We start from the raw sequence: 25,272 nt of genomic DNA, 5'->3' as shown, positions 1-25,272 counted from the left end.
GCCACCCGAAGCCCGCACCGCGGGGAGGTGTGGACTCGGCGGCCCTGACAGGGCCCACCCGGGCACAGACCGAGGCGCGGGGCCACGGGCGGGGCAGAGGCAGGGGCATCAGGAGTGGCAAGCGAGGGCCCGCCCCCACCCTGCCTGCGGTGTACCGCGGAACAGCGGCGCCCGCAGTTGTGCTACAGGGCACAGGGCACGTGGGGGCCGGCACACCCGCTGCCCACCTGCTGCAGCCAGGAGTGTAAGGGGTGTGCACCTCTGGGAGTAACAGCTGGGGAGGGGGCAGCACAATCAGCGCGTGGCAGGCGGTCCCACACAAAGGCCCTGGGACCCAGTTCATGTTCACACTTGCCAGCTGGGCTGGTGGCAGAGGGCGCTGGGCGCAGGGGTGGGCCGGCCAGGGCGGTGGAGGAGCTACCCCACCTCTCCTGCCCTCAGCATCACCCCTCCTGCCACCCCCCTGGGATGGCTGCTCCCCCACATGCACTCTGCAGACACCTGGGCCCACTTCAGAGATGAGGACTGGGGGCTTCACCCCAAAACACAGTGCCGCTCCTCTGGCACCCACGGCTCCAGTGGGCATCTTCCTCCCGCTTTTTCTGCACGGGGACTGTCCACCTCTCCTGGCTACTGCCAGAACTGTACCCCAACTCAGCTGTTACCCACAGACCTCGTCCCTGCTCACCCCAGGCACAGCAAACACCTGACAGTGTTTGGTAGCCACAGGTCCCGTCCATACCGGCCCCTCTCCACACTCCAGCCTTGGAACCTGAAAGGGCCACAGGGAGCTGGCTGGCATGCTGCCCCCACCCTGGCCACTCGTGGCCTCCCGCTGTGCACCAGGGCTGAGGAAGGCCTGCCCTGAAGGAGATGGCCGGGCTGGAGCCTCCCTGCCCGGCCCTACTCAGGGCTCCCTGATGTGTCCAGCCTTCCCCGCTGCCCACTCTGCACCTCGCTGTTGGCCCAGTCCTGGACGTCACAACCCCTGCGGCCTGGTTCCCGCCCACCAGCATCTCCTGGCAGCCAACTGTGAGGGCACGCCCCTCATCTCCCACCAGCATCCTCTCGCAGGGTGACCCTGCGGCTGGCGACCCCCATTTTGTCTCCACGCTGCAGCCATTTCTGAAACACAGATGCCCCCTGCCCCCACTGGCCCCAAGGCTGCCCCTCCTCCTGCCTTGGCCAGGTGGTAAGAAGCCCGTGAAGGCACACAATCACTGCAGCGCCTGGTGAGGGCAAGTGTGTTCCCGTGGGTAGCTGCAGAGGGTGGCTATGGCTGGAGATTTGGGGGCCCTGTGCAGGGCCGCCCAAGCCAGAAGGAGCCGGAAAGAGAGAGACTGGGGGAGCAGAGGATGAGGGGTCAGACAGCAAAGTTGGGGTGAGCATGGAACACAGACACGAATGAGCAGCCTGCTGGGTGGCCGGGCGCGCACGTTCCATGGCCTGGTGGTGTCTCCCGTGGCACGGTGTCAGCCATGTCCCCACCCCTCTGCAGGGAGGGTGGCAGGTCTGGCCCAGAGGGCATGGCCTTGCTGCTCCAGGTCACCTGGCAGCACAAGCCTCTTTAGAGCCATGCTCAGCTCCACGTTTGGGTGGTTGATGTGAACACGTGCTCTTGGCGGTGGCTGGGCTGCCCGGGGGGCCGTGTAGCTCAGAGATTCCTGCGGCTGTAACAGCCAGGTTCTGGGCTAGCAGAGACCTTAGTCAGTCGCCACTGTGACCTCAGGCGCCCCATGACAGACCTCGTTTTCCTCCCAGGCCGAGTCTGAGGCACCAAGGTGCTTTCTTGGCGTTAACGGCTCCTCATTCCTGGCTCTGAGCCTTGAGGGTTCCAGTGGGCTCAACTGCCCACCTGTCCCTGCTCCAGACGCTGTGCTCTGCCGAGTGGACCTGGCCCCGCCCTTGGCTGACACACAGCACCGGCCTCCCGCCCCCTCCAGCAACCCCTGCCGGCGCATGGCTCAAAGGCCCCGAGCCCATGACCCCACTGCACGCCCACAAGTTGGAGTTATGCTCAGCGGCTGGGGAGACAAACACTGCTATCAGCCACCTTTAGACATCACTGAGCCCGACTATTCCGTCTGTCTGGCCCGTGACGTGGAGAGGAGGGACGTAGCTGGACGGGCAAATGCAGCCGGGCTGCCACGGCAGGGCTGGTCCAGCTCCCTGGGTCTCTCAGGCCAGGCCTGCCTGCCATGCTACGCTCAGAGCCACACGACCAGTGCACTCCGGGCACCTGGTGAGGTGGGAGAGTGACACAGTACTCGTGGCCAGCTGTTTACAGAGGGGAAGCCAATGCCCAGAGAGGGGCTTGACCCTGTCTGTCCTTGTCTGCAGGAGGCAGACTCCAGGATGGCCGTGATGGCACACCCATGCTCCCACCAGCCCTGCTCAGAGCTTGGGGCAGAACACACCATGGGGGTGAGGAATGAGGGTGGGAGACGGAATGGGTGCTGGTGGAGAAGCGTGCAGGAGGAGACAGGCAACAGAAGAAGGCAGAGACGGGCAGGCAGGGTGGCCTGTGGAGTGACACAGGGCAGAGGGAGGCTCCGAGCCTGGCAGGCCTCCTGGAGGAGTGGGCACCCATGCTGGGCTCCTGCCAGCAAGCCCCCACCAGGCTGCTAGACTAGGCCACCCTCAAGGAGTGTCCTCAGCAGGTTTGGCTGGGGCCCTGCTGGCCAGCCACTGTGGGTGATTACAAAGGAGGCTCCTTCAGCGGGAAGGCGGCCTGACCTCGGACAGGTGTGCGCGGGGCTGGCACCCACAGGTACCTGGTACAGCCGTGCCGCCTCCTGCCCCTGATGACCCTACAGAGGCATCCTCTCAAGTTTTCAGGGCAGAGTCTATTCCCAAACCTGCAGGGCAAACACGCCTGTGACCACGAAGACGCACAGTGGCCCTTTACAGTGGGCAGAGCAGCTCCCAGGCTGCAGGGCGACTGGGGGCTGAGGGCAGAGCTTGCCCAGGCCCCCACGGGCTGTATGAGCTTGTGAGTGCCTGGCACTCTGGCTCCTGGCGAACGAGGTGGTCTCAGTCCCACCCAGGCCTGCCCACTGCTCCTAGAGCTCCCTGTCCCTTGACAGTCCTGCCTGGGCACCTGCGGCCCCCACTGGCCCAGGACAGTGTCTTCCTGCTACTGTGGACAGCAGGGGGCCCTCCCGGATGGCACCATGCCACCCACTCCACTACAGTCTATATCACCTCCCTGGTGACACTGACAGACCCCAACACACCCTGTCCTGACACCACCTCCCCAGTGACGGACCCCGACACCCCACTCCTGGCACCTCCTCCCCTGTGAGGGGATCTTGACATCCCCCATCCCTGAGGGCACCATCTGTCCCTGTCACGGACCTGATACTCCCTCCCTGATCATATCCTCTCCCCCATGAGGGGACCTCAACATCCCCCCATCCTTGCGGGCACCATCTCCCCCATGACAGCCTTGCCAACCCCTCCCCCAGGAAGGGACCCCGACACTGTGTTGTGAACTTCAGGCCCCGTCTACACTGTGGCTGGAACGCTATTTGCAGTACTGCGTCCTGTGTTAAGTCAATGAGGCCAAGTCCCTGCAGGGCGCATTAAGCCCATCAGTTTCTTAGTGGAAAAGAGTGCCTTTGTCTTGGCGGGCAGCAAGCGGGAACGGGGACTGCCGTGTGGAGATCCCCAAGGAAGGCCGAAGCAAGCAGGGGCCCTGGAGCGGACAGAGAGCCTCCCCAAAGGCTTCCGGCATTTAAACCGTGAGAAAACACATTTCTGTTTATTAAAGCCCCCTCTGGGGAAATTCTGTTAGTGCAACCCTAGGAGCCTAAGATGCCTCATGACGGACCCCGGACCCCTCGCTCCTGGAGCACACTGCCCACTGGGGCTCACCCTGAGGTGGGCTGTGTGGACAGGCTGCTTTCAAAGCTGAGGTGCTGATGTACTGAACAGGGGGCTTCAGACCTAAATTCCACTCCACTGTGAATTTCTACTTTCCTGAAGAAACGACTGTCTTTTGGTGGCAGTTTTACCATTCAAAGAACAGAGAAGGCGGAAGGCAGGCTTCCTGACCTAAGCTGGGTGAGGCAGGGGGTTGAGGAATATAGCAGGTCATGTTAAAGGAAGTCACACCTTGTAAGCTACTTTGCACAGAGCAGGTCTTAGTGCCAGTGACTCCCACTCACCAGGGTTCCCCACTGTGTGTCTTTAGAAATCTGTAACTGAGATACGCAATCAGGCTTTAGACGCCCAGTGAATGCTTTGTTAAACAACCCTCAGGATGTAGCAGACAAACCTGCAGACACCAACACTGCAAAGTCTGTAACTGCTGTCCTGCCTCCGACTGCACCTCTACCTTCCTGGAGATGCAAACTCAAACTCATTGCCAGAGTCGATTCCAATTATAGTGAGCCCCCATTGGTTTCCAAGGCGACGCCGACTGTGCCAATGTTCTTCCAAGGAGCGGCTGGTGGGTTCAAACCACTGACCTTTTGGTTAGCAGCCCAATGTCTTAACCCCTGCACCACCAGAGCTCCTGGCCTATACACACAGATCCTTTCAAACCCTCGCTGTTCTTCCTGCAAATGTCTCCCCATTTTGAAATGATTTTATATCTTTAATGCATTTCTTAGTTTCTAGTGGACTGTCAGTCTAGTGTATTCCATGCAGACAGCTGGGAATAGCTCTGAGTGTGGACCAGTGACTTCCGGCTGTGCCTGGGCGAGGTGCTGTCCCCCAGGGGTAGAGCCAGCTTCTGTTGCAATGGGCCGTCCAGGCTCTGCCCGTCCCTGAGTACGGCGGGCGGGCCCTCTCTGGAAGTGAAGGCTGGGGGGGCAGTTCCTGTGGGAGCCCCTGCCGGCTAGGGTCCGCCCCCACGGCCCAGAGCAGGCCCTGCACGTGCTGGCTGAGCCAATGCCCTGGCATTTCTGCCAGGCAGCGGGGCTGCACAGGAGAGCCCATGAGGAACCCCCACCTCTGATGCCCCTTGGGGTTAAATTTCTAGTAGGCCAGGACCTCAGTAAGTCCCGTGTGGGCCTTCAACCCCGCCCCCTGTGCCCTTCCAGGCCACCTGCTGCCCTCAAGACTTCCTTGTCTACAGCCTGGGCACATTAGCACGCCCATGTACACGGGGCAACCGCATGGCCCACAGCCGTCTTAAGGCCACAGGCTTTCCACAAATGCGGCCATCCGTTTCTCATGGTACCCCTAAGGCGGGTCTGGCCAGCCCCCTGGGGCAGACGGGACAGAGCCTGAGAAATGCTGGGGGGCTGGCCAAGGCAGAGCCGGGACCCCTCCCTCAGCTGTTCATGGGGGTGGTGGGGGCATGTGGCCACAGGGGTGCCCAGCCTGAGAGGAAGTGCTGGCCTTGTCACCATGGAAACCAGCAGGGGCTGGGGAGCACAGGACTCCAGCTGGGCTTTCAACCCCAGGCCTCTCTGTCAGAAGCAACTTGGTCAAAGTTTCCAAAGAGGAAAAGCGGGGGGTGGGGTGGGAGAGACCTACTGGAAACAGGGCTGGCAAACCATGTGCCCGGAATGGGACCACATGCCAGGCCCCCCCACTGCCCCCGGTCTGCACCTGATGTGGGCTCCAGCCCTCACAGAGGCTCCTGGCGGGGGGTTCGCACACAGGGCAGCTGTCGCAGTGGGACAGCAAAGGGCAGGCTTTCAGGCTTGAGCATGGCCTGCCTCAGCCTGGGCTCAAGGCCCATGAGGGCTCCAGAGAGCTCCGGTAACCCCAGCCCAGGCCCACAGCAGCTCATCATATGGGCCAGGGACGAGGCTTGTTCCAGCCTGCCCCTCAGACAGTGGTGGGACCGAGGGCCAGCAGGTCAGCAGGACAAGGTTCCTTTTCCAAACTGTACAGAGGGTGCTGGGCCTGAGGCCACTTTGATAGCACCGGACAAGTGAAGCCTGGACTTGGGCAGGTGTTTGTCAGGGAGGCAGACACGGGCCTCCACCCACCCAGCTCCTCTAAGGCCTCTGTGTGAGGCCTCGGCCTGCCCCACCTCACGCAGACAGGGCTGGGGTTGGCCAGAGACAAATCAGGAGGTGACGATGGGACCTTGGCTGGCCACATGCCCATGGAGCACGTGCAGCACACGCCTGCTGGGTCCACGCCCACTGGGCTCGTGGAGCACACGCCCGTAGGCGGGGCGGGGCAGGGCAGGAAGCAGGATGCCCAGCACCCGGGCCTGGGACAGACTCTGCATGAAGAGCAGCGGCAAGGCAGGGCCGGCCCATGGCGGCCAGAGGGCCTCACGGGACCCTGGGGACGAGACACAGCAGAGGCCAGGCCTCGGCAGAGACTGACTACAGCGGGTCCCACGCCCTGTGAGCCAGCTGCCGAACCTAAAGACCTGCTTCTTCTGGGGCGGTGGCCACAGTTCCCACCCAAGGCCCCAGGAGGCACAGCTGGGCCCATCCTCTGGGGCTCATGGTGCCAACGCCCAGTGCCCCGGACACCACTCTCCTGGGGGCGGGGGGAGGCCTAAGTCAGGGATACTTCAGGGCAGGCCAGGAAACCTTGGCCAGAAAGAGGCGGTCCACAGGCAGGGCAGACGTGGGAAGCACTATGCCCACCCCTGCTGCCAGGCCTGTCTGGGACCCTCTGCTGCCTCCATCCACCCCCACTGCACCCTGGAGAAGCTGCTTCCTCCCCTATGGTCACGGGCCTGGCGAATTTCACGGAGCCGACTGGGAGCCTTAAACAGGGAAACCACAGCCCATGTGTCCCCAGTACCCCAGAGTGGCCATTCGGGGGACCCATCCTAGGAGGGGGCAAATAAGCGGGGTAGTGTGTCTGGGACAGGCAGCCTGTGTCCCAGGTGCCCGACAAGCCCCTCCATGTACTGCAGAGGGGATGGCTGGAAGCTCACATCTCCCAACTTCCCGGCGGGGGAACGAGTTTGCCAGGTCACACCCTTGAGACATCCTGGTGGGTCAGTGGGAGGGGACAAGCCCCACGACAGCAGCCTGGCAGCCTGTGGTCAGGGGCAGAGAGCCCTGGACTAAAGCCCCTCCCTGCCTCCCCAGCTCTGGGGTCCAACAGTGTCCCTCACCTGCCCTGGTTTGGTGGGCAGCGGCCCAGGGCAGGATGGGTAATCCCTGACATCATGCCTGCTCTGCACTCCCCAAGCCCCTGAACCCAGAGTCCTCTGCCCTGGAACCTTGCAGAAGCTGGACGGCCAGGCTGCCTGTGGGGCTTGGGCAGCAAGGGTGGAGGTCGGAGGCCACTGGTACCCTCTTCTGGAACCAGGCCCCTGGGCTCAGAGCCTCCGCCCACCCTGCTGTTGTGAGGTAGAGACTGCAGGGAGACCTGCAGGGGCTGCCACCTTAGCCCCCTGTGCCTGTGGGGACCAGCCCTGCCCTCCCCCTCCCCTCCCTGAGCCAGGCCTGTGGCTCTTGGCACAGGAGGATACTGACATGGAGTGAGTGGGGCCCAGGGCACACGGCCAGCCCTGTCACCGCAGGGCTGGTCTCGACAGGGACCCCGCTTCCTGGGGCCCGTGGGCATCCCCTGTCCCTGGCTGAGTCCCCGCTGTGCTGCTCCCTCCTGACCGCGGTGCCCCCCGGCTCTCTGGTTTTGCCCACTGTTGTCGTGGGAGGCTGAGTTGGCTGCCTGCCCAGCTGCACTTGCAGAGGCCCCCTGGCTGGCGGCTCTGCTCAGGCCCTGCCGTGTTGGGGGCAGCACCACTCTACCCAGAGGGATGTGGCAAGGCCACCTGGTCCTCGAGCAAACCTCTGACAAACAACTCACAGAGGGAAGAGGGGTCCACACAGGAGGCCTCTCCTCCAGGCACGGTGATGAGCAGCTTCAGAGTCAATGGCCCGCGAGGGACCTGGGGGCTGTGGGGGCCACGGGGCGAAGAATGGCATCAGAGGGGCCGAGCACACACCTCCGGGGCCCGGGCCCAGCCTCGGCCACGCACTGCCCGTGTGCCCAGCTCTCACACCCATTGTCAGGGGCCGTGATACCCTGCAGGCTGGACTGTCAGGGGACAGCTCCCCTCTGCTGAACCCACACTGGTCGCCAACTGTCTCCAGACGGCCAGAATGAACGCACCCTGGGAGGTGCCCCTGGCGAGCCGCCTCAGGACCCCCTTCTGTACCCCACAGGCAGGAGGTGGGGTGCACACCCCTCGGCTGGAGCCTGGGGCGGGGCGAGGAGAGCTGGGGAGGCCGAGGCGGGTGTGGACGGACGCAGCTGCGCTCACCCTCCCCGGCCTCTGCAGAGCGGCCCCTTCCCCGAGAACGTGAAGTATTTCCTCTGTTTACTCGTTGTGCAGCCAGCTCACAGATCATCCCAACAAAGCTAAAAATAGGGCATTGCAGCCGTTCCCACGGCAGCCTGGCCATGTCTCCTCAGCCCCCACTTTCCTCCTCTTTTCTGTCCTCTGATTCCCTCTTGGTTTCCTCTGAAACCAACAGAACAGCGAAAGTCCGGTGTTGGTGCGGTGGGTCTACAGCCAGCAGCTGACTTGGGGGCGAGGCTCAGGTGGCTGGGGAGTCGCCAGAGTCGCGCTGCCAGGGCCAGAGCACAGGCCAGGCCCCTGCTCACAGCTTTGGTGAGTGGCAGCACCATGGGGGCTGCAAGGGGAAGAGGGCACCCTGCCACCAGCCCAGGGCAGTCAGTCCCAGAACCGGACCGGACGGTGAACAACAAACAGCACACCCCCACGGCCCCGCTGGCCTCCCTCCACAGAGGAGTCTGCTCTTGTCCGGGGTGCCCCGTGGACCTGCGGCCGCACACCTGCACACGGCATGGTGGCCAGTCACGCACCAGGCTCCCCATGTGTGTCCTCGGCCCTGCCCTGCCCAGGTGCTGCTTGCCCTCCTGTACTGGCAGTCCCCACATGCCCCCTCCGTCGGTTGGTCTGCATGTGCTTGGGGCCCGGGCTCTGGTCACCACACCACTGCCCCCAACCTGGCTCAGGCACCAACACACACGTGGCCAGGTCCTGGCCTCCTCATCTGTGGGCCCGCAGCCCAGCACCTGTGGGATCCCCTAACGCCACTCTGTGTGGCCGAATCATGTGCTCTAAAGCACTCCAAGGCGCTGGCTGGCAGCCCCAGCAACTGGGCTGGTGGCTCCTGGCCCTGCCCCAGCTCTTCCACGGTGGCCATGTGACATTTCAAAGACGCCCATCCACTGCAGTCTTGTGCCTTCACAAGTGCCTACCCTCACCTGGACAGATGGCGACGGGACCTCGGCTCAGCCCTGTGCCTCACCTGTGCGTGATCAGGGTTGGAACCAACACTCGGGCCCAGCCCCCGTCTGAGCCACGGCCTCTCTGGCCACCAGGCTCCATGAGCATTCCCGGGACCTGCAGGCCGAGCCCCGGTCCATGCTGTGGAGCATGTGCCCAGGCCTTCCATTCTGTTGCTGTGAGCGGCCATGGGCCTGCCCTCTCCCCAGTGTCCCCGGCTGCTCCCCTGCACACAGGGGGATCCCCGTGTACGGCTGCCTGGCTGTGGAGGCCGAGCCACACACAGGGGCAGCATGGGCCCGCCAGCACCCCTCCCCTCCCTCAACCCGAGGTTAATGTCGCCGCCAGCCAGCAGGCCTGGGAAATGGCCAGGGCCGGGCATGCGCTCCCTTTCCACTGGTGGAGACAGGACTGGAAGGAGCACACGCCTGCCTACTGGAATCAGCCAACATTTTGGGGAAGGAGGGACTGTGTCTCTGGGTTGGTTGCCATGGGAACGTTTCTGTGTCAGCTCTGAGGACAGATGCTCACCATGGACAGAGGCCGGCCCCAGGCCATGCAGGTCCAGCTGCCCAGTGGTGCACATGGATGCAAGAAGCCTCGGAAGCTTCCGGAGCCCAGAGACACGCTGAAGCTACCCAACGGGACCTGCTGCCTGGCCCAGCACCTGCTTGCCTCACCCCTCTGCCCGGAGAGGGCAGCCCCTGGGCTCTCCAGGCCCCCACCCCCTGAACCTGGCGCTCGCTTGGAAAGGCCCTACACTTGCCAGCCCGAGGCCAGCCTCGCTGCCTCGATCTGTTGTCACTCGGTTGTCAGACTGCATGGGGCCCAGCCCTCTCCTGATGGTCACCTGCCAGGGCTGCCCTGCCTCAGGACAAGCCTTGAACACTGCGTGGCCATCACGGCCCAGCCAGCCCCCCAGAGCTCCCTGGGGGCACCTGTCATCAGCCTGTCAGCCCCATGGGCCGGGGCCTTGGCTGCAGGCTTCTCTCCTCTGAGGTTTCTTTTGGGGGGGGGTGCAGATGTCCCCAAGGGCCAGGCCAGCCCATGGGCCATAGCCAGTGAGAGCCTGCCTGAGGGGGGGCCTGGGGCCCAACACAATCCTGGGCCCACAGCCTCCTACCTGGATGCTGCACAGGCCCAAGTGGCTGGGGAGGCTGGGAGGCTGAGGTGCTGGCTGAATGAATGCCCCAGAGCCCAGACCCGTTCCAGCTAGAATGGTTCCTTCCGGGAAAGCCTGAGGCTCACAGGATGCCGGCCACTGAGGGAGCGTGGGTCAGAGGGGACGGCGGGGAGAGACGTGGGCTCAGGAGTCTGGGCATGTCCCCTTGGGGGCCTCCATCACAAGGCTGGGGTCAGTCTACCCATCCTGGTGCTCGATCAGGGAGCCAACCAAGAGCACACCATGTACGGGCCACAGCTGGGCCTGCAGGGAGCAGCCAGGTGTGTGTGTGCCCCATGGGCAGCTTTCATAAGGAGAGCAGACGTCTGAGTCCCACACTTGCGTGTCCCTCATGTTCCCCCAGTGACGGCTTCTGCCCTGGATGAGCTCACGCGCTGCTCGTAATGCACACAGGGCCCTGTTGCGAGCCTGCAGGTGTCCCAGGGCTGCCCTCTGTGACTGTCGGCCCAGCCCCAGCTCATCAGAGGGCTGACAAGGATCAGCCCGGGCCTGGCCAGGCGAGGGGGCTCAGAGAGGGACCTGGCAGGAGCACCAAGATGTGTGTGCCAGGGGGCTACTGCAGGCCCGGGGCCCAAAGCACAGGCCTACCAAGAGCAGCTGGGGACTGCACAGGATGCGGCACACACACTGTGACACATGCTATGACACACATCCTATGACTCACATGCTATGACATGTGTACACTGTAACACATGCTGTAACACACTGACATGCACTGACACACTATCATATACAGGATACAATACACTATGACACCTCCTATGACACATGCTATGACACATGCACGCTACAACACATGTGCAACAAATGCTATGATACACTATGACACTTGCACTGACATGCACACTATTGCAAACATGCTACAATACATGCCATGACATACATCCTATGATTCACACATACTATGACATATGCATGCTATGAAACAAATGCTACAACGCACTATGACATGTGCGCTGATACATGCTATCACACACATGCTACAACACATACATGCTACAATACACACACACAGTGACACACATGCCATGGCACACACTACAACACAGAACCACACACAAATACACATGCACTATGGGACACATATACACACTATGATGCATATACCCTGACACATGCACCCATGACACACAGCGCACATGCTATGACACACACATGTGCACTGACACACATATATGCCAGGCCTCCCACACTATGACACAATGACACCTGCACACACACTGGCACACACATACACTGACACACATATATGCCAGACCTCCCCCACACACTATGACACACACAATGGCACACACACACTATGACACACGTGCCATGACCCCGACATACACTGCGACACATATACTTCTGGAAGCTGCAGGAGCAGTCTGTCTACTCTGTGTGCGCAGCCAGAAAGGTGCAGCCCTGAGAGGAGCGGGGCTGGGTGAGACGGGGCCAGGTTGCCACTGTGGCCTGGAGCCGTGTGCAGTGACCACATGTTGCTCCCAAAGTCCACACTTTTCAACATGTGTCATTCAGAGACAACAGAACGTCCCCCACCAGTGCCGAGATAGGGGGCTGTCCAGACAGCTAGCGGCCAGAGGGAAGAATGAGGCCAAGCCCAGCTGGTGTGGTGGCCTGGAAGAGTGGGGACAGACGGAAGACAGGACAGGGCACCCGCTGACCTAGCCCTCACTCCCGCCTCACACGCAGTCTCCTCCTCTTGCCCTCTCCACTGACCCCTAGACACAGCGGCAGGCTCCGGTGCACCCGAGACCCCCTCCGCTGGCCTCTAGACGCGTGGCAGGCCCCAGTGCACCCTGGACTCCCTCCACTGGCCCCCAGACGCGGCAGCAGGCCCCAGTGTGCTCTGGACCCCCTCTGCCGGCCCCTAGACAAGGTGGCAGGCTCCGGTGCGCCCCAGAAGGAGAAGAACCAGCCTGCTCTCCTGGCCCTGCCCGCTTGGCAGCCCAGGGTAGCCCTCAGCACACCTTCGAGAAGCTGACAGCAACGTCGGGTCACACTTAGAACGTGTGTGGGACAAACTCCTGTGTTGAACACACTCAGCACCTGCCCAGCGGTTCTTCACATGCTAGACACCAGGTGACTGGGGCAGGGCTCTGCTCTGAGGGGCAGCCGGCTGCTGTGGTGAGGACAGCACAGGTCGGCTTGGAAGGGCCACCCCCCGGCCCCCTGCCTGGCCTGCAGATCCCCTGTCCCTCAGGTCCTTGGCACATGGCTGTCTGGGGCTGTTCTGCCCCCACCTGGTGCTGCCTACTGAATGGCAAACACACAAACGTTTGGGGACGCAGCGTGCTGTTGGGGACAGAGTGGGACGTCGGGTCTGAATGGCTGCGTCTAGGGTGCAAGGGTGGGCCACGTAGTGTCTGGATAGTGGGGCTAGTCATGCTTTAAAGGTGCCCATAAGTCCCACTGCTGGGGATGTGGACTTCCACTTCCGTGCAGACAGGCAGGGTGCAGTGCTGTCTGTAGTGACAAAGATCTGGGACCATGTAAACGCCCACTGAGAGAGCACGGCGGGTAGGTGAGCCATGGACCATTCACACACGGGGCTGTCATGCAACTATCGCAAAAAACCAAGGTCCCAGAACGAGCTCCAACACAGACTGTGAAGTAACAGGTCAAGGGATGGGTTGGCCAGGTGTGCTATTTTGTTTGTGCTGACAGGCAGACGTCTTCTGGATGGAGATGCGCACGAGGTTAAGGATAGCAGCTGCTGCCAGGGAGGGGCTAGGGCAGGGCCTTGGAGCGACGGGGAGTGGCTGGGCCTGGGCCTCTGTGTTCCTGCACATCCTGGTGGCTACTACTTTGTCTAGAGAGACACTGGTCTGTAGGCCCAGAGCAGTGCCTGGCCCAGGGACTGCAGCCTGAAAGAGAAGAGGCCTGGACACAGAGCCTCTCCCCATGGCTGGCTTCTTGGGGGACCTGGGACTCAGCCACACTTCCCCCCAGAGGGGCCCATGGAAGTGTCTCCACCATAGCCCTGGGGACCCCAGCTCCTGGGCAGGCCCCGTCCTTCAATTTCCCTGCAGGTAACGGGGACTCAGAGAAAACATGTAAGGAACCGAAGCTCAGAGAGGCTGCGCGACTCACCAAAGCCACACAGCTCGGAACTGGCAGGCTGGCGCAAGGCAGGGTGAGGGCCTGGAGGGGAGGGTGGGGAGGGCCTGGCTGCCAGGTGCAGCTGGGCTGGGTGGGGTGCCAAGGGGGTGAGTGGGGGCCTGGGGGTCGGAGGCAGGCAGGCCTCATGAGGGCAGTGTTGTCTGAGAAGGGTCCCCTCCCAGGGCTGAATCTAGGGAGTTTGTCAGCAGTCCAGTGCCTGCCAAACTTTCTTGGTTCAACATAGCAGCGCCCTGCCTTGATCAAACTCTGATATGCTGAGACCCGTGGGGCACTCTGGGGCAGCAGCTGGGGGCCTGGAGGCCCCTCACCACACTCATCAACCAGCCTCTCTCCACAGCCGGCGAACCACTGCTAGGGCCACGCTGCCCTGTGCCAGGGCTGTGCCCTCAGCCATGCCACCCGCCTGCCCTCCAAGGATGCCACAGTGTACAGCCAGGAACACTGCTGGGGCGGGAGGGGACGCCCCGGTGAGACACGGAGCCAGCGGCCTGGGAAATGAACCAGCAAAGTACTCACGTTGAAGAAATTGGTCTTGTTCCTCTCACAGAAGAGCCCCTGTGCCGGCATGTGCTGTAGCTGTTGCCACGGGATATTGCTGCCTAGCAACACGTCACGGGCCCACTGGAGGTTCTGGGGAGACAGAAGTAGGTTGGGATGAGTGTGTGGGCTGCTGGGCGCCTGTGGGAAGGGAAGGCAAGGCGCCCTGTCTGCGGACACGTGGCTTCCGTGGCCCCAGCAGCTCTGGCTTTCACCAGCAGCCAAAGGGCTGGTTTCTGGAGCCAGTATCTGCCTGGCAGGGCTGACTTAGACCATGGCCTGGGGTGGGCACAGGCAGAGAACCCACGCTCACCCTCCCAGAGCTTGTGTGTGGACAACCCCTGGGTCAAATGGCATGTTCGCTCGTCTGCACCAGCGACACCTGCCTTGGGCTTGGGAAGGATGGCTCTGTAGGACACAAGGCCTCCATGCTGGCAGGGGAGGGGGGTCCTGTCCATGGTGCCTATGCTGGAACCCAGAGCCAGGGGCTGGCGGGTGGAACCAATGCCACAGAACTGCAGCGGACAGTGGGGGGAAGGGGACTTCTGATGATGCGGAAGCAGCTCACTCCCCATCAGCGGGCCTGGCTCACCCTGCCCTCCGTGCCCCCCAGAGGCCCCCACAGTGCCCTGCCCTCCATCACCTGTGGTGTCCTATTCTCTGCCCCACTCTCGTCCTGTGTCGCGTCCTGCCCCAGAAGCCCTGCAGCGCTCTGCCCTCGGTCTCTCAGGGTGCTCCACCCGTCCCCCCCGACTCCTGTCCCCTGTAGCACCAGGCCCTCTGTCCCCCACAGTGCCTGCCCTCCATCACCTGTGCTCTCCGACCCTCTGTCCCACTCTGGCCCCTGCACCGCCCACCTTCCATCCCCCAAGGAGGCTCCCGGGGCCAAGAGCAAGCTAAGCATTCAGGGGTGCACACCTGTGGCCTCAGGACAGTCCTACAGTGAGCAGCCTACAGTCTGGTGGTTGACTCCCCAGTCCCCACATGCCCATGCCAGCAAGGGACAGTGCTGGGCTGGAAGCAGGACCATGTAGCCCCATCCCAGCCACCAGACTCCCAGTCTCCTTCCTTGCCTCCCTAGCGCTGGCCAACACACCTCAGGGCCTTATTGCTTCTCGGCCTGCAAGCCCACGTCCCTGCCTTCCATCCTGCTCTCGACTGGCCAGGCCACACCCACACAGGCTTCTCTCATCACAACTTGAGGCAAAAGCCGGAACGTCAGAGCCCAGCTCACCAGCTGTGGGCCCTGGCCCCCATCTGCACACAGGGGCTCTCTTAGCTATCTTGTGCTGCTGCTAACAGAAATACCACAAGGGGGTGGCTTTAACAAACAGAAAGTTATTCTCTCATGTTTCTTGTTGTTGATAGGTGCCGTAGAGTCAGCTCCGACTCACGGCGACCCCATGTACAACAGGAAGAAACACCACCCCTTCCTGAGCCAGCCTCACAATCCTTGCTGTACCTGGGCCCATCAATGCAGCCACTGTGTCAGTCCATCTCATGGAGGGCCTACTCCTTTTTCGCTGACTTCACTTTACCAAGCATGATATCCTTCTCCAGGGAATGGTCCCTTCTGACAACATGACCAAAGTAGTGAGATTAGGTCTGGCCACTCTCACTTCCAAGAAGCATTCCGGCTGCACTTCTTCCAGGACAGATCTGTTAGTCCTTTCAGCAGTCCATGGTACTCTCAGCATTCTTAGCCAAGACCACAACTCAAAAGCATCAACTCTTCTTCAGTCTTCCTCATTCACTGTTCAGCTCTCACAGGTGACTGAAAGTATCACGGCTTGGGTTGGGTGCACCTTAACTTCAAAGGGATATATCTTTGCTCTTCAGCACTTTAAAGAGGTCTTTCGCAGATTTGCCCAGTGCAATATGTCTTTTGGTGTCTTGACTGCTGCTTCCAACTGGTGTTGACAGTGGAACCAAGTAGTATGACATCTTTGACAACTTCCATCTTTTCTCTGTTTATCATGATGTTGCTTACTGGTCTAGCTGAGAGGATTTTAGTTTTCTTCATATCGAAGTGTAATCCATATTGCAGACTTGTAAGTCTTTAACCTTCATCAATAAGTGGTTCAAGTCATCCTCACTTTCAGCAAGCCAAGTTGTGTTGTCTGTGTATCACAGGTTGTTAACGAGTCTTCCTCCAATGTTCTTCCTATAGCCCAGCTTCTCCTATTATCTGCTCAGCATACAGATTGAATAAGTATGGTGAAAGGATACAACCCTGATGCACTCCCTTTCTGATTTTAAACCATGCAGTGTCCCCTTGTTCTGTTTGAACAACAGCCTCCTGGCCAACTGACTGGAAGAGATATGTATTTGTAGCCATTCCAAAGAAAGGTGATGCCACAGAATGTGGAAATTACCAAACAATATCTTTAATATCACATGCAAGTAAAATCTTACTGAAGATAATTCAAAAACGGTTGTAGCAGGATATTGACAGAGAACTTCCAGAGGTGCAGGCTGGATTCAGAAGAATTTGCTGTCCCCTGCAGCACCAGAAAAAAGGGGGAGGTCTTCAACAAGATGGATTGACACGGTGGCTGCAATGATGGGCTCAAGTATAGCAGGGATTGTGGGGCTGGCGTGGGATCGGGCAGTGTTTTGTTCTGCTGTGCATGGGGTCGCTATGAGTTGGAAACGACTCGACGGCACTTAACAACAACAACAAGCAGCACCAGGCATAACAGAGTGAGTGCCTCCAGTGCAGCGTCCGTGTGTCGAAACATCTCAATGGATGTTCCATCAATTCCTGGAGCCTCGTTCTTTGCCAATTCCTTCAGTGCGGCTTTGACTTCTTCCTTCAGTACCACTGGTTCCTGATCATATGCCACCTCCTGAAATGGATGAAGACTGACCAGTTCTTTTTGGTACAATGACTCTGTGTATTCTTTCCATCTTCTTTTGATGGAATTCCTGCATCATTCAATATTTTGCCCATAAAATCTTGCAAAATTACAACTCGAGGCTTAATTTTTTCCTTCATTTTTCAGCTTGAGAAATGCCGAGTGTGTTCTTCCCTTTTGGTTTTCTAACTCCAGGTCTTTGCTCATTTCATTGTAATATTGACTTTGTCTTCTTGAGCTGCTCTTTGAAGGTCATTATTTTGACTGTCCTGGACTTGTTTTAATTATCTTCAACTTCAACCTGAGCTTGCGTATGAGCAGTTGATGGTCTGTTCCACAGTCAGCTCCTGGCCTTGTTTTGGCTGAAGATACTGAGCTTCTCCATCACCTCTTGCCAAAGATGTAGTCAATCTGATTCCCTGTGGTGAAGTCCACATGTATAGCCACCATTCATATTGTTGAAAAAAGGTATTTGCAATGAATAAGTCATTGGTGTTGCAAAATTGTATCACGTGATCTCCAGCGTTATTTCTATCAGTAAAGCCATATTTTCCTACTACGGATGATTATGATTTTTCTTTGTTACCAACTTTTGCATTTCAATCACCAGTGATAATCATATATTTTGATTGCAATGTTTGGTCAATTTCAGACTGCAGAAGTTGGTCAAGATCTTCAATTTCCTCATCGTTGGCTCTGGTGGTTGGTGCATAAATTTGAATACTAGTAGTATTAATGGGTCTTCCTTGTAGATGTATGGAAATTATCCTATCACTGATAGCACTGTACTTCAGGACAGATCTTGAAACATCCTTTGTGATGATGAATGCCACGTCATTCCTCTTCAATTTGTCATTCCCAGTATAGTAGATCATATGGTTGTCTGATTCAAAATGGCCAAAACTGGTCCATTTCAGCTCACTAATGCCTAGAATATTGATCTTTATGCATCCCATTTAATTTTTGACAACTTCCAATTTTATTAGATTCATACTTCGTACATTCCATGTTCTGATTATTAATGGATGTTTGCAGCTTCTCATCTTGAGACGTGTCACCCCAGGAAATGGAGGTCCCGAAAGCTTTACTCCAGCCACATCGTTCAAGTCGCCTCTGCTCTGAGGAGGCAGCTCTTCCCCAGCTGTATTCTGAGCGCCTTCCGACCTGACGGCTCATTTTCTGGCACCGTGTCAGACAATGTTTCAGGGCTATTCATAAAGTTTTCCAGTAATGGATCAGTGTGTCACTGCTATCCATAAGGTTTTCACTGGCCAATTCTTTGAGAAGTGGATGGCCCCTTCCTTCTTCTGAGTCTGTCTCAGTCTGGAATTTCCACTGAAACCTGTCCATCATGGGTGACCCTGCTGGTATTTGAAATACTGGTGGTACAGCCTCCAGTAACATGAAAGCTTCCACAGTAGAGCATCCCGACTGATGAGAGGTGGTCTCACGGTTGAGGAGGCTAGAAGTCTGAGTTCAGAGTGGCGGCCCTAGGGGAAGGGTGAGTTCAGAGTGGCGGCCCTAGGGGAAGGCTTTCTCTCTGTGGGCTCTGTCGGAAGGTCCTTGTCTTCTTAGCTTCTGCTTCCTGGTTCCTGGGAGAGCTCCATGTGCCTTGGCTTCTGTCTCACGCCACACCTCTGCTCACTCGCTTTCTTGTTTAATCTCTTATATGGGTAATCTCTGGGTTACAAACATCTGACTTATGCACAAAGTTAGGAACCAACGCCATAAAGCCTATTAAGTAAAGACTCAAGGTATAGAGACAATGGTTCGTAGTAACCAATGGGCAAGACTTGGCGAGCTACATCAGTACGTTATCATCATCACCGTACCGTCACATTAAAGATGTTTTGGTGTGTCTGGGAGTGTTCCTTCACCGTGTTTATGCATAGAAAGGTACATCATATATGGTACACTAAGATAGGCATTTGACTGACTGACGTTAGATATGAACTGTACCTAACTGTTCCCGCTTATGTGCAAACCTGACTTGAAAACAGACTCAGGGACTGTTCTGGTTCCCTAGTGCCGTTCTGACAAGAATATACCACAATGGGACGGCCTTAACAAACGGGTGTTTATTCTTACACTTTGGAGGCTTTAAGTCCAAGTTCAGAGTGCCAGGCTCTAGGGGCTGGGTGAAAGACCTTGGGGTCCAGCTCTGCCTCCTGCTCCCAGCCCACTGGAGCTAGAGGCATTTCTTCACTCAGACAGCTGCTGGCTGCTGAGGCTGACAAACCCAAGGTTGACAAGTAAAAAGGCATAGTCCCGATGTTACCAATCCACCTGGCAGGCCATTAATTTAAGTCCATTGTAAGTCCCAAGGTCGGCAGAGCATAGCAGGCTGTTGAGCAACAACACGGCTACATGCAGGGTCTAAGCGTGCCATAGGCTAGAGACCATTCCCAAGGTTTCTCCTTAAATACAGAAAGCAGACTACGTCCGAAAGGCAGCTACTCAGCCGCCTGTGGTAGATCCCACCATGGAGTTGATTGCCAGTCTCATCTTGGGGAATAACTACCACCAGCTGCCCAGCCACTCGACCAGGCCCAGCCAAGTTGACACACAAACATAACTACCTCAGGGACAGAATTTGTTTGTGATCAAAAGAATGACTTGAGACACACCCACACTAATCCTGCCTCGTTCACACAGCAAGATAAACTCACTCCCAAATGGGCCTATGCCCACAGGTACAAGGGTGAGGACTTACAGCACACACTTTGGGGGAAACAGTCTAGTCAGTAACAGGCCTGCTCTGAGTCAGGCCCAGCACCAGGCAGGCCCTGCAGCAGTGTGTGTGGGGATGGGGTGGTGACGAGCCTCCTGGTTCCCAATGGGAATGAGGCCCATTTGGGGCGCGTGGGTGAGGTCTGCAGCCTGTCTGCCAATGACGCACTCTCAGCAGACCACACAGGCTCTCTGAGGGGGCCCGAGAGAGCACCCCAGGAGCCTGAGCGATTAGGCCCCATACTGGTCCCACTGAGGTGCTCCTCTGCCCATCTAGGGTAGAAGCAGGAAGGAGCGGGCGGCCAGGGCAGGGAGGGCTCCTCAGACCCCAAGGGGGCTCTCCCAGTCAGGGCGCAGGGAGGGCTCCTCAGACCCTCAGACTGACTCTCCCTGTCAGGGGCGCAGAGCATGCAGGGCTGGGGGTTAGGAGTTGGGCAGAGGCTTCCAGGGCCTGTGAAAGCCTGACATCAGGCACCCGTGAGGGATGCAGCGTGTGGCCTGCAGCCGAGCCTCCGTTAGGAGTGAGCTTCCCGCAGCCTCCACCACATGCCTGTGGAGAGTGTATTTCCCGGCCCAGCTCCCAGGTGCCCCAAAAAAGCCAGATCAATGGCTGCGGCACAAAGTGTCTAGACATCTTGGGGACCTTAACCAAGTCATGTCTGAGGCGGAATGTGAGCTTGCAGGGACAAGTTTAGGCCAGGGAATAAGTGAGTGACAGACTGGGCTAGGGCCCCTGACGGGCATGTCCAAGGGGCAGGGGCCTGATGCGTGCTGCAGCCTCGTGGTGTGGTGAGGAGACATGGGCTACCTGGCAGAACACTGCGCCAGGCATGTCATAAACGCTGCCTCCAAGAGGCTCAAAAGGAGCTCTGGTGGCACAGTTAGTAAGGCATTTGGCAGCTAACCATAAGGTCCACAGTTCAAAGCCACCAGCTGCTCTGTAGGAGGAAGATGGGGCAATCTACTTCTATAAAGATTCACAGCCTTGGAAACCCAGTGGGGATTGTTATGAGTCAGAATTGCCTCAATGGCAGTGGGTTTAGTAGGTAAGAGGCACCAGAGCCAGTCCAAGGTCCTAGAGTCGGGAAGTGGCAGCATTGGCTTTGGATGACCCTTCTCTAGCCTCCACACATGCGTGGACACCCTCTGTCCGTGTGCACACCACAAGGAAGTGGCCTTCCAGTTCTGGAGGCTGCATCATCTCTGGCAGGTGTGCAGAGGCTTAACCACACCTGGCTACCCAGGCTCAACACAGGGTGGGCTCTGCAGGGCACTGTCCTTCCCATTTCAATCCTGAACCGAGTGGCCGAGTTGTGTGTCAGAAACGGTGTGGCTGTCTGGTGGGGCCCTGAAGCTAACACTGGAGGAGGAAGGCCTGCCACCTGAAGTCACCCAGAACATCTCTATGTTGGTCTGCTCCGCAATGCTGGGTTCCAGGTCAGGTTGTGCAAAAACGGTCCAGGGCTTTCAAAGATCTGGAAACCACTAACTTACATCATCTGAGATCCTAGGATGTGCACAGGGCACAATTGAAAACAACTATGGGCAAAGCTAGGAGCTCTGCTAGCATAGTGCCCAAGGCACTTGACTGCTAACCAGAAGGCTGGAGGTTCAAATCCACTAGCCACTCCTTGGAAGGAAGGTTGGGCAATCTACTTCCATAGTGATACCGCCTCGGAAACCCAAGGCGGGGGGTCACTATGAGTCAGAGACGACTCGACGGCACAAAACAACAACAACAATAACAACTTGGGCAAAGCCTGGGGAGAGAGAGCTTTGGAAAATTCAGACATTCTAAAGCTTCTGCTATCATTAAGCAACATGCGTGTCCAGGGCAAGACATGTGCTCATGTCAAATACCTGCAAGACTGTCCATTTTCATGTGGGGCTGATCCCGTCTCAATGCAAGCCTGGCTGAGTACTGAAGGAATGCCTCAGTGAAGAGCCAGTCTGCTGAGGCAGGGAGACTGGGCTTCTTTTTTGGCGGTGGCGGGTGGGGGAAAGAGGGGGGTTCGTTCTCTAAAAGCACTACCTGAACACAAGCTAAGGAACAGAGACCTCAGTAACCACATACATCTAAGGCAGGTGGTCTGAGCAGAAATAGTTAGGAGAAGTCACAAATGGACTACAATGGCCTTTAAAACAAACAAAATAAAACCACCAGCAAACGCTGGAGAAAAGGAACACTTTGATTCTCACAATTACCACACTTTAATATACAAAACATCAAGTTTTCAACAACAACAAAACCACGAGTCATACAAAGAAAAGAAAGGCCCAATAAAGGAACAAAATAAAGTGATAGGAACCATCCCCTAGGGAAATCTAGACAATCGACTCACTAGACAAAGAGTTTAGAAAAGCTGTATTAAACATGCTCGAAAGGCTAAAGGAAACCAGGAAGATGACGGAAGACAAAATGAGACTCTCAACAAAGAGGCAGAAATTATGAAAAGGAACCAAACAAATTCTGAAGTAGAAAAGCAAGTAACTAAAAGGAAGCAGTCAGCAGTGGTATTCAACAGCAGATCTGAGCAGGTAGAAGAAAGAAGCAGTGAGCCTGAAGATAAGACCGCTGAAATTATTGCGTCTGAAGAGCAAGAAGGAAAAAGAAATAAGGAAAAGTGAACCAAAGCCTAAGGCTTGTGAGATACCATGAAACATACCAATATACGTATCATAAGAGTCCTGAAGGAAACAAGAGAGGGAGGTAGAAAGAATATTTGAAGAAGTAACAGCTGAAAACTTTCCAAGTCTAATGACAAACATGAATCTACACACTCTAGGAGCTCAACAAACTTGAAGTGGGATAAACTCAAAAGAAATCCACACTAAGACAGAGTATAATCAAACTGTCAAAAACCAAAGGCAAAAACGAGGCCCTTGAAAGCAGCTGGAGAGAGTTGAATTGTCACACACAAGAGATCTTCAATCATAATGTCTGGTTTCTCAGTAGAAACCACAAAATCCAGGAGACAGGAGAATGACATATTTAAAGTGCTGCAAGAAGGAAAAAGAAAAATCAATCCACCGAGAAGTCTATAACCAGCAAAACTTTTCTTGAAAAAATGAAGGCAAAATTAAGACCTGTCCAGATTAATAAAAGCTGAGAGAGTTCATTACCAATAGACCTCCTCTGTAAGAAATGCTATAGGGAGTGCCGGAGGTCAAAGTGAAAAGACCGTAGACAGTAACGCAAAGCTGTACGAAGAAATAAAGATCTCCCATAAAGGTAACTTCATCAGAAAATACAGAGGCCAGGTTTACTGGACATTTAGTGTGTAACTCTACTTCTTGTGTCCCACATGATTTAAAAGGAGAATGCACAAAAGACTCAAACTACTGGGCACACGACGTAGGAAGATATAATACGTGACAACAACATTAAGGGTGGTGAGGAGCCATGGAGGAAGAGAGTCTCCTCTATGCTATGGAAGTTGGTATCAATTTAAACGATACTGTTATCAATTTAAGATTGCTAGGATGTTAATTGCAATCCCCTTAGTAGCCACAAAGAAAATGTCTACAAATATATACCCAAAAGGACAAGAGGAAAGAAACAAATGGGTTTACTACACAAAATCAACTAAACACAAAGAAGGCAGTCTTGGTGGAAATAAGAGACTGGAAAAAAAAAAGATGTAAGACACATAGAAAACAAACAGCAAAATGACAGAACTAAGTCCTTTGGTTTAAATAGAAATGGATTAAACCCTCCAAACAGAGAGAGAGGCAGACTGGAAGAAAACATGACCCACCAATAATGCTGTCTACAAGAAACTCACTCTAGATGCAAAGGCACAGATAGAGAAATCAAAAAACCAAACCAAACTCACTGCCATGGAGTTGGATCCAACTCATAGCGACCCCTCCTTGGGTTTCCAAGGCAGTATCTCTATGAAAGTAGATTGCCCAACCTTCCTTCTGAGGAGTGGCTGGTGGGTTTGAACCACCAGCCTTCTGGTTAGCAGTCAAATGCCATAGCCTCTAGGATGGAAGAAATATTCCATGCAAAAAGTAATCAAGAGAGACCTGAGTCGGCTATATGAAAACAGACTCTAAGTCAAAAACTGTTACAAGAGATAAAGAAGGACATAATGTAATGATAAAAGGGGCAATTCATTAAAAAGATTTAACAATTATAAATACATATAGGAGCTCTGGTAGCATAGTGCCTAAGGCATTTGACTGCTAACCAGAAGGCTGGCGGTTCAAACCCACCAGCCACTCCTCCGAAGGAAGGTGGGGCAATCTACTTCCGTAGAGATACCACCTCAGAAACCCAAGGAGTGGTCACCATCTATGAGTCAGGTCTGACTCAAAGGCACATAACAACAACATACACTTTACAAGAGAACTTCAAAGTACACGTAGGAAACACTGACAGAATTAAAGGGAAAAATAAACAGCTCCACAATAATAGTTCATAGTTCAATGTTACGTTCAACAGTGGCTGGAATACCCCAACAGAAGATCAGTAAGAAAACAGAGGGCTGCAACAACAGTGCTAAGCAACTAGACCTTACAGACGTCTACAGAACACTCCACCCAGTAAGGAAATAAACGTTCTCCTTTGGTGTGCATGTATCATTCTCAAGGGTCAACCATATGTTAAGTCACAAAACAAATGTGAATAAATTAAAAAGGTTGATATCATAACAAAGTATCCTCTCTAATCACAACAGAATAAACTGAGAAATTACAACAGAAGGAAAACTGGAAAATACACAAACATGTACAAATAACTTATGAGATGCAGCAAACGCAGAGCTCAGAGGGAAATTCATAGTTGTAAATGCCTACATTTGAAAAAAAGAAGACAGGTCTCAAATCAATTAACGTAGCTTTACACTTTGGAGAGTCATGGAGGACAAGAAAACAAAAAACAAACTAAGTCCCAAATTAGCAGAAGGAAGAAAATGATAAAGATGGGAACAAAGATAAAGGGAACAGAAAACAGACACATGATGGAGTCCACAGGCAGACCACAGACATAAGACGGAGTTCACAGACAGACCACACACGACAGAGTCCACTGACACACAACAGAGTCCATAGACAGACCACAAACACAAGACAGAGTCCACAGACAGACCACAGACACACGATGGAGTCCACAGACAGACCACAGACACACGACGGAGTCCACAGACAGACCACACATGACAGAGTCCACTGACACACAACAGAGTCCACAGACAGACCACAGACACACGACAGAGTCCACAGACAAACCACAGACACACGACAGAGTTCACAGACAGACCACAGACACACGACAGAGTCCACAGACAAACCACACACGATGGAGTCCACTGACACACAACAGAGTCCACAGACAGACCACACATGACAGAGTCCACTGACACACAACAGAGTCCTCAAACAGACCACAGACACACGACAGAGTCCACAGACCACAGACACATGACAGAGGCCAGAGACAGACCACAGACACACAACAGAGTCCACAGACAAACCACACACGATGGAGTCCACTGACACACAACAGAGTCCACAGATAGACCACACATGACAGAGTCCACTGACACACAACAGAGTCCACAGACAGACCACACACGACAGAGTCCACTGACACACGACAGAGTCCTCAGACAGACCACAGACACACGACAGAGTCCACAGAC

The 25,272-nt window shown here is 56.0% G+C and overlaps 1 protein-coding gene across 1 annotated transcript in view; it reads right to left on the bottom strand.

Annotated features, from left to right (window-relative positions):
- CABIN1 (calcineurin binding protein 1) overlaps positions 1–25,272 on the bottom strand; it is a gene marked incomplete at its 5' end in the record, with an annotated part of 148,772 nt that overhangs the window by 30,112 nt on the left and 93,388 nt on the right. Inside the window, one exon of the mRNA XM_007957396.1 lies at positions 14,016–14,129. Within this exon, the coding sequence (XP_007955587.1) occupies positions 14,016–14,129 (114 nt within the window). The remainder of the gene's footprint in view (positions 1–14,015; positions 14,130–25,272) is intronic.

This window comes from Orycteropus afer, unplaced genomic scaffold (assembly GCF_000298275.1).
Source record: "Orycteropus afer afer isolate SDZICR_OR568_19922 unplaced genomic scaffold, OryAfe1.0 scaffold00744, whole genome shotgun sequence".
Taxonomy (NCBI): domain Eukaryota; kingdom Metazoa; phylum Chordata; class Mammalia; order Tubulidentata; family Orycteropodidae; genus Orycteropus; species Orycteropus afer.
The sequence above is the reverse complement of the archived record's forward strand: the minus strand, read 5'-3'. Positions and strand labels throughout refer to the sequence as shown.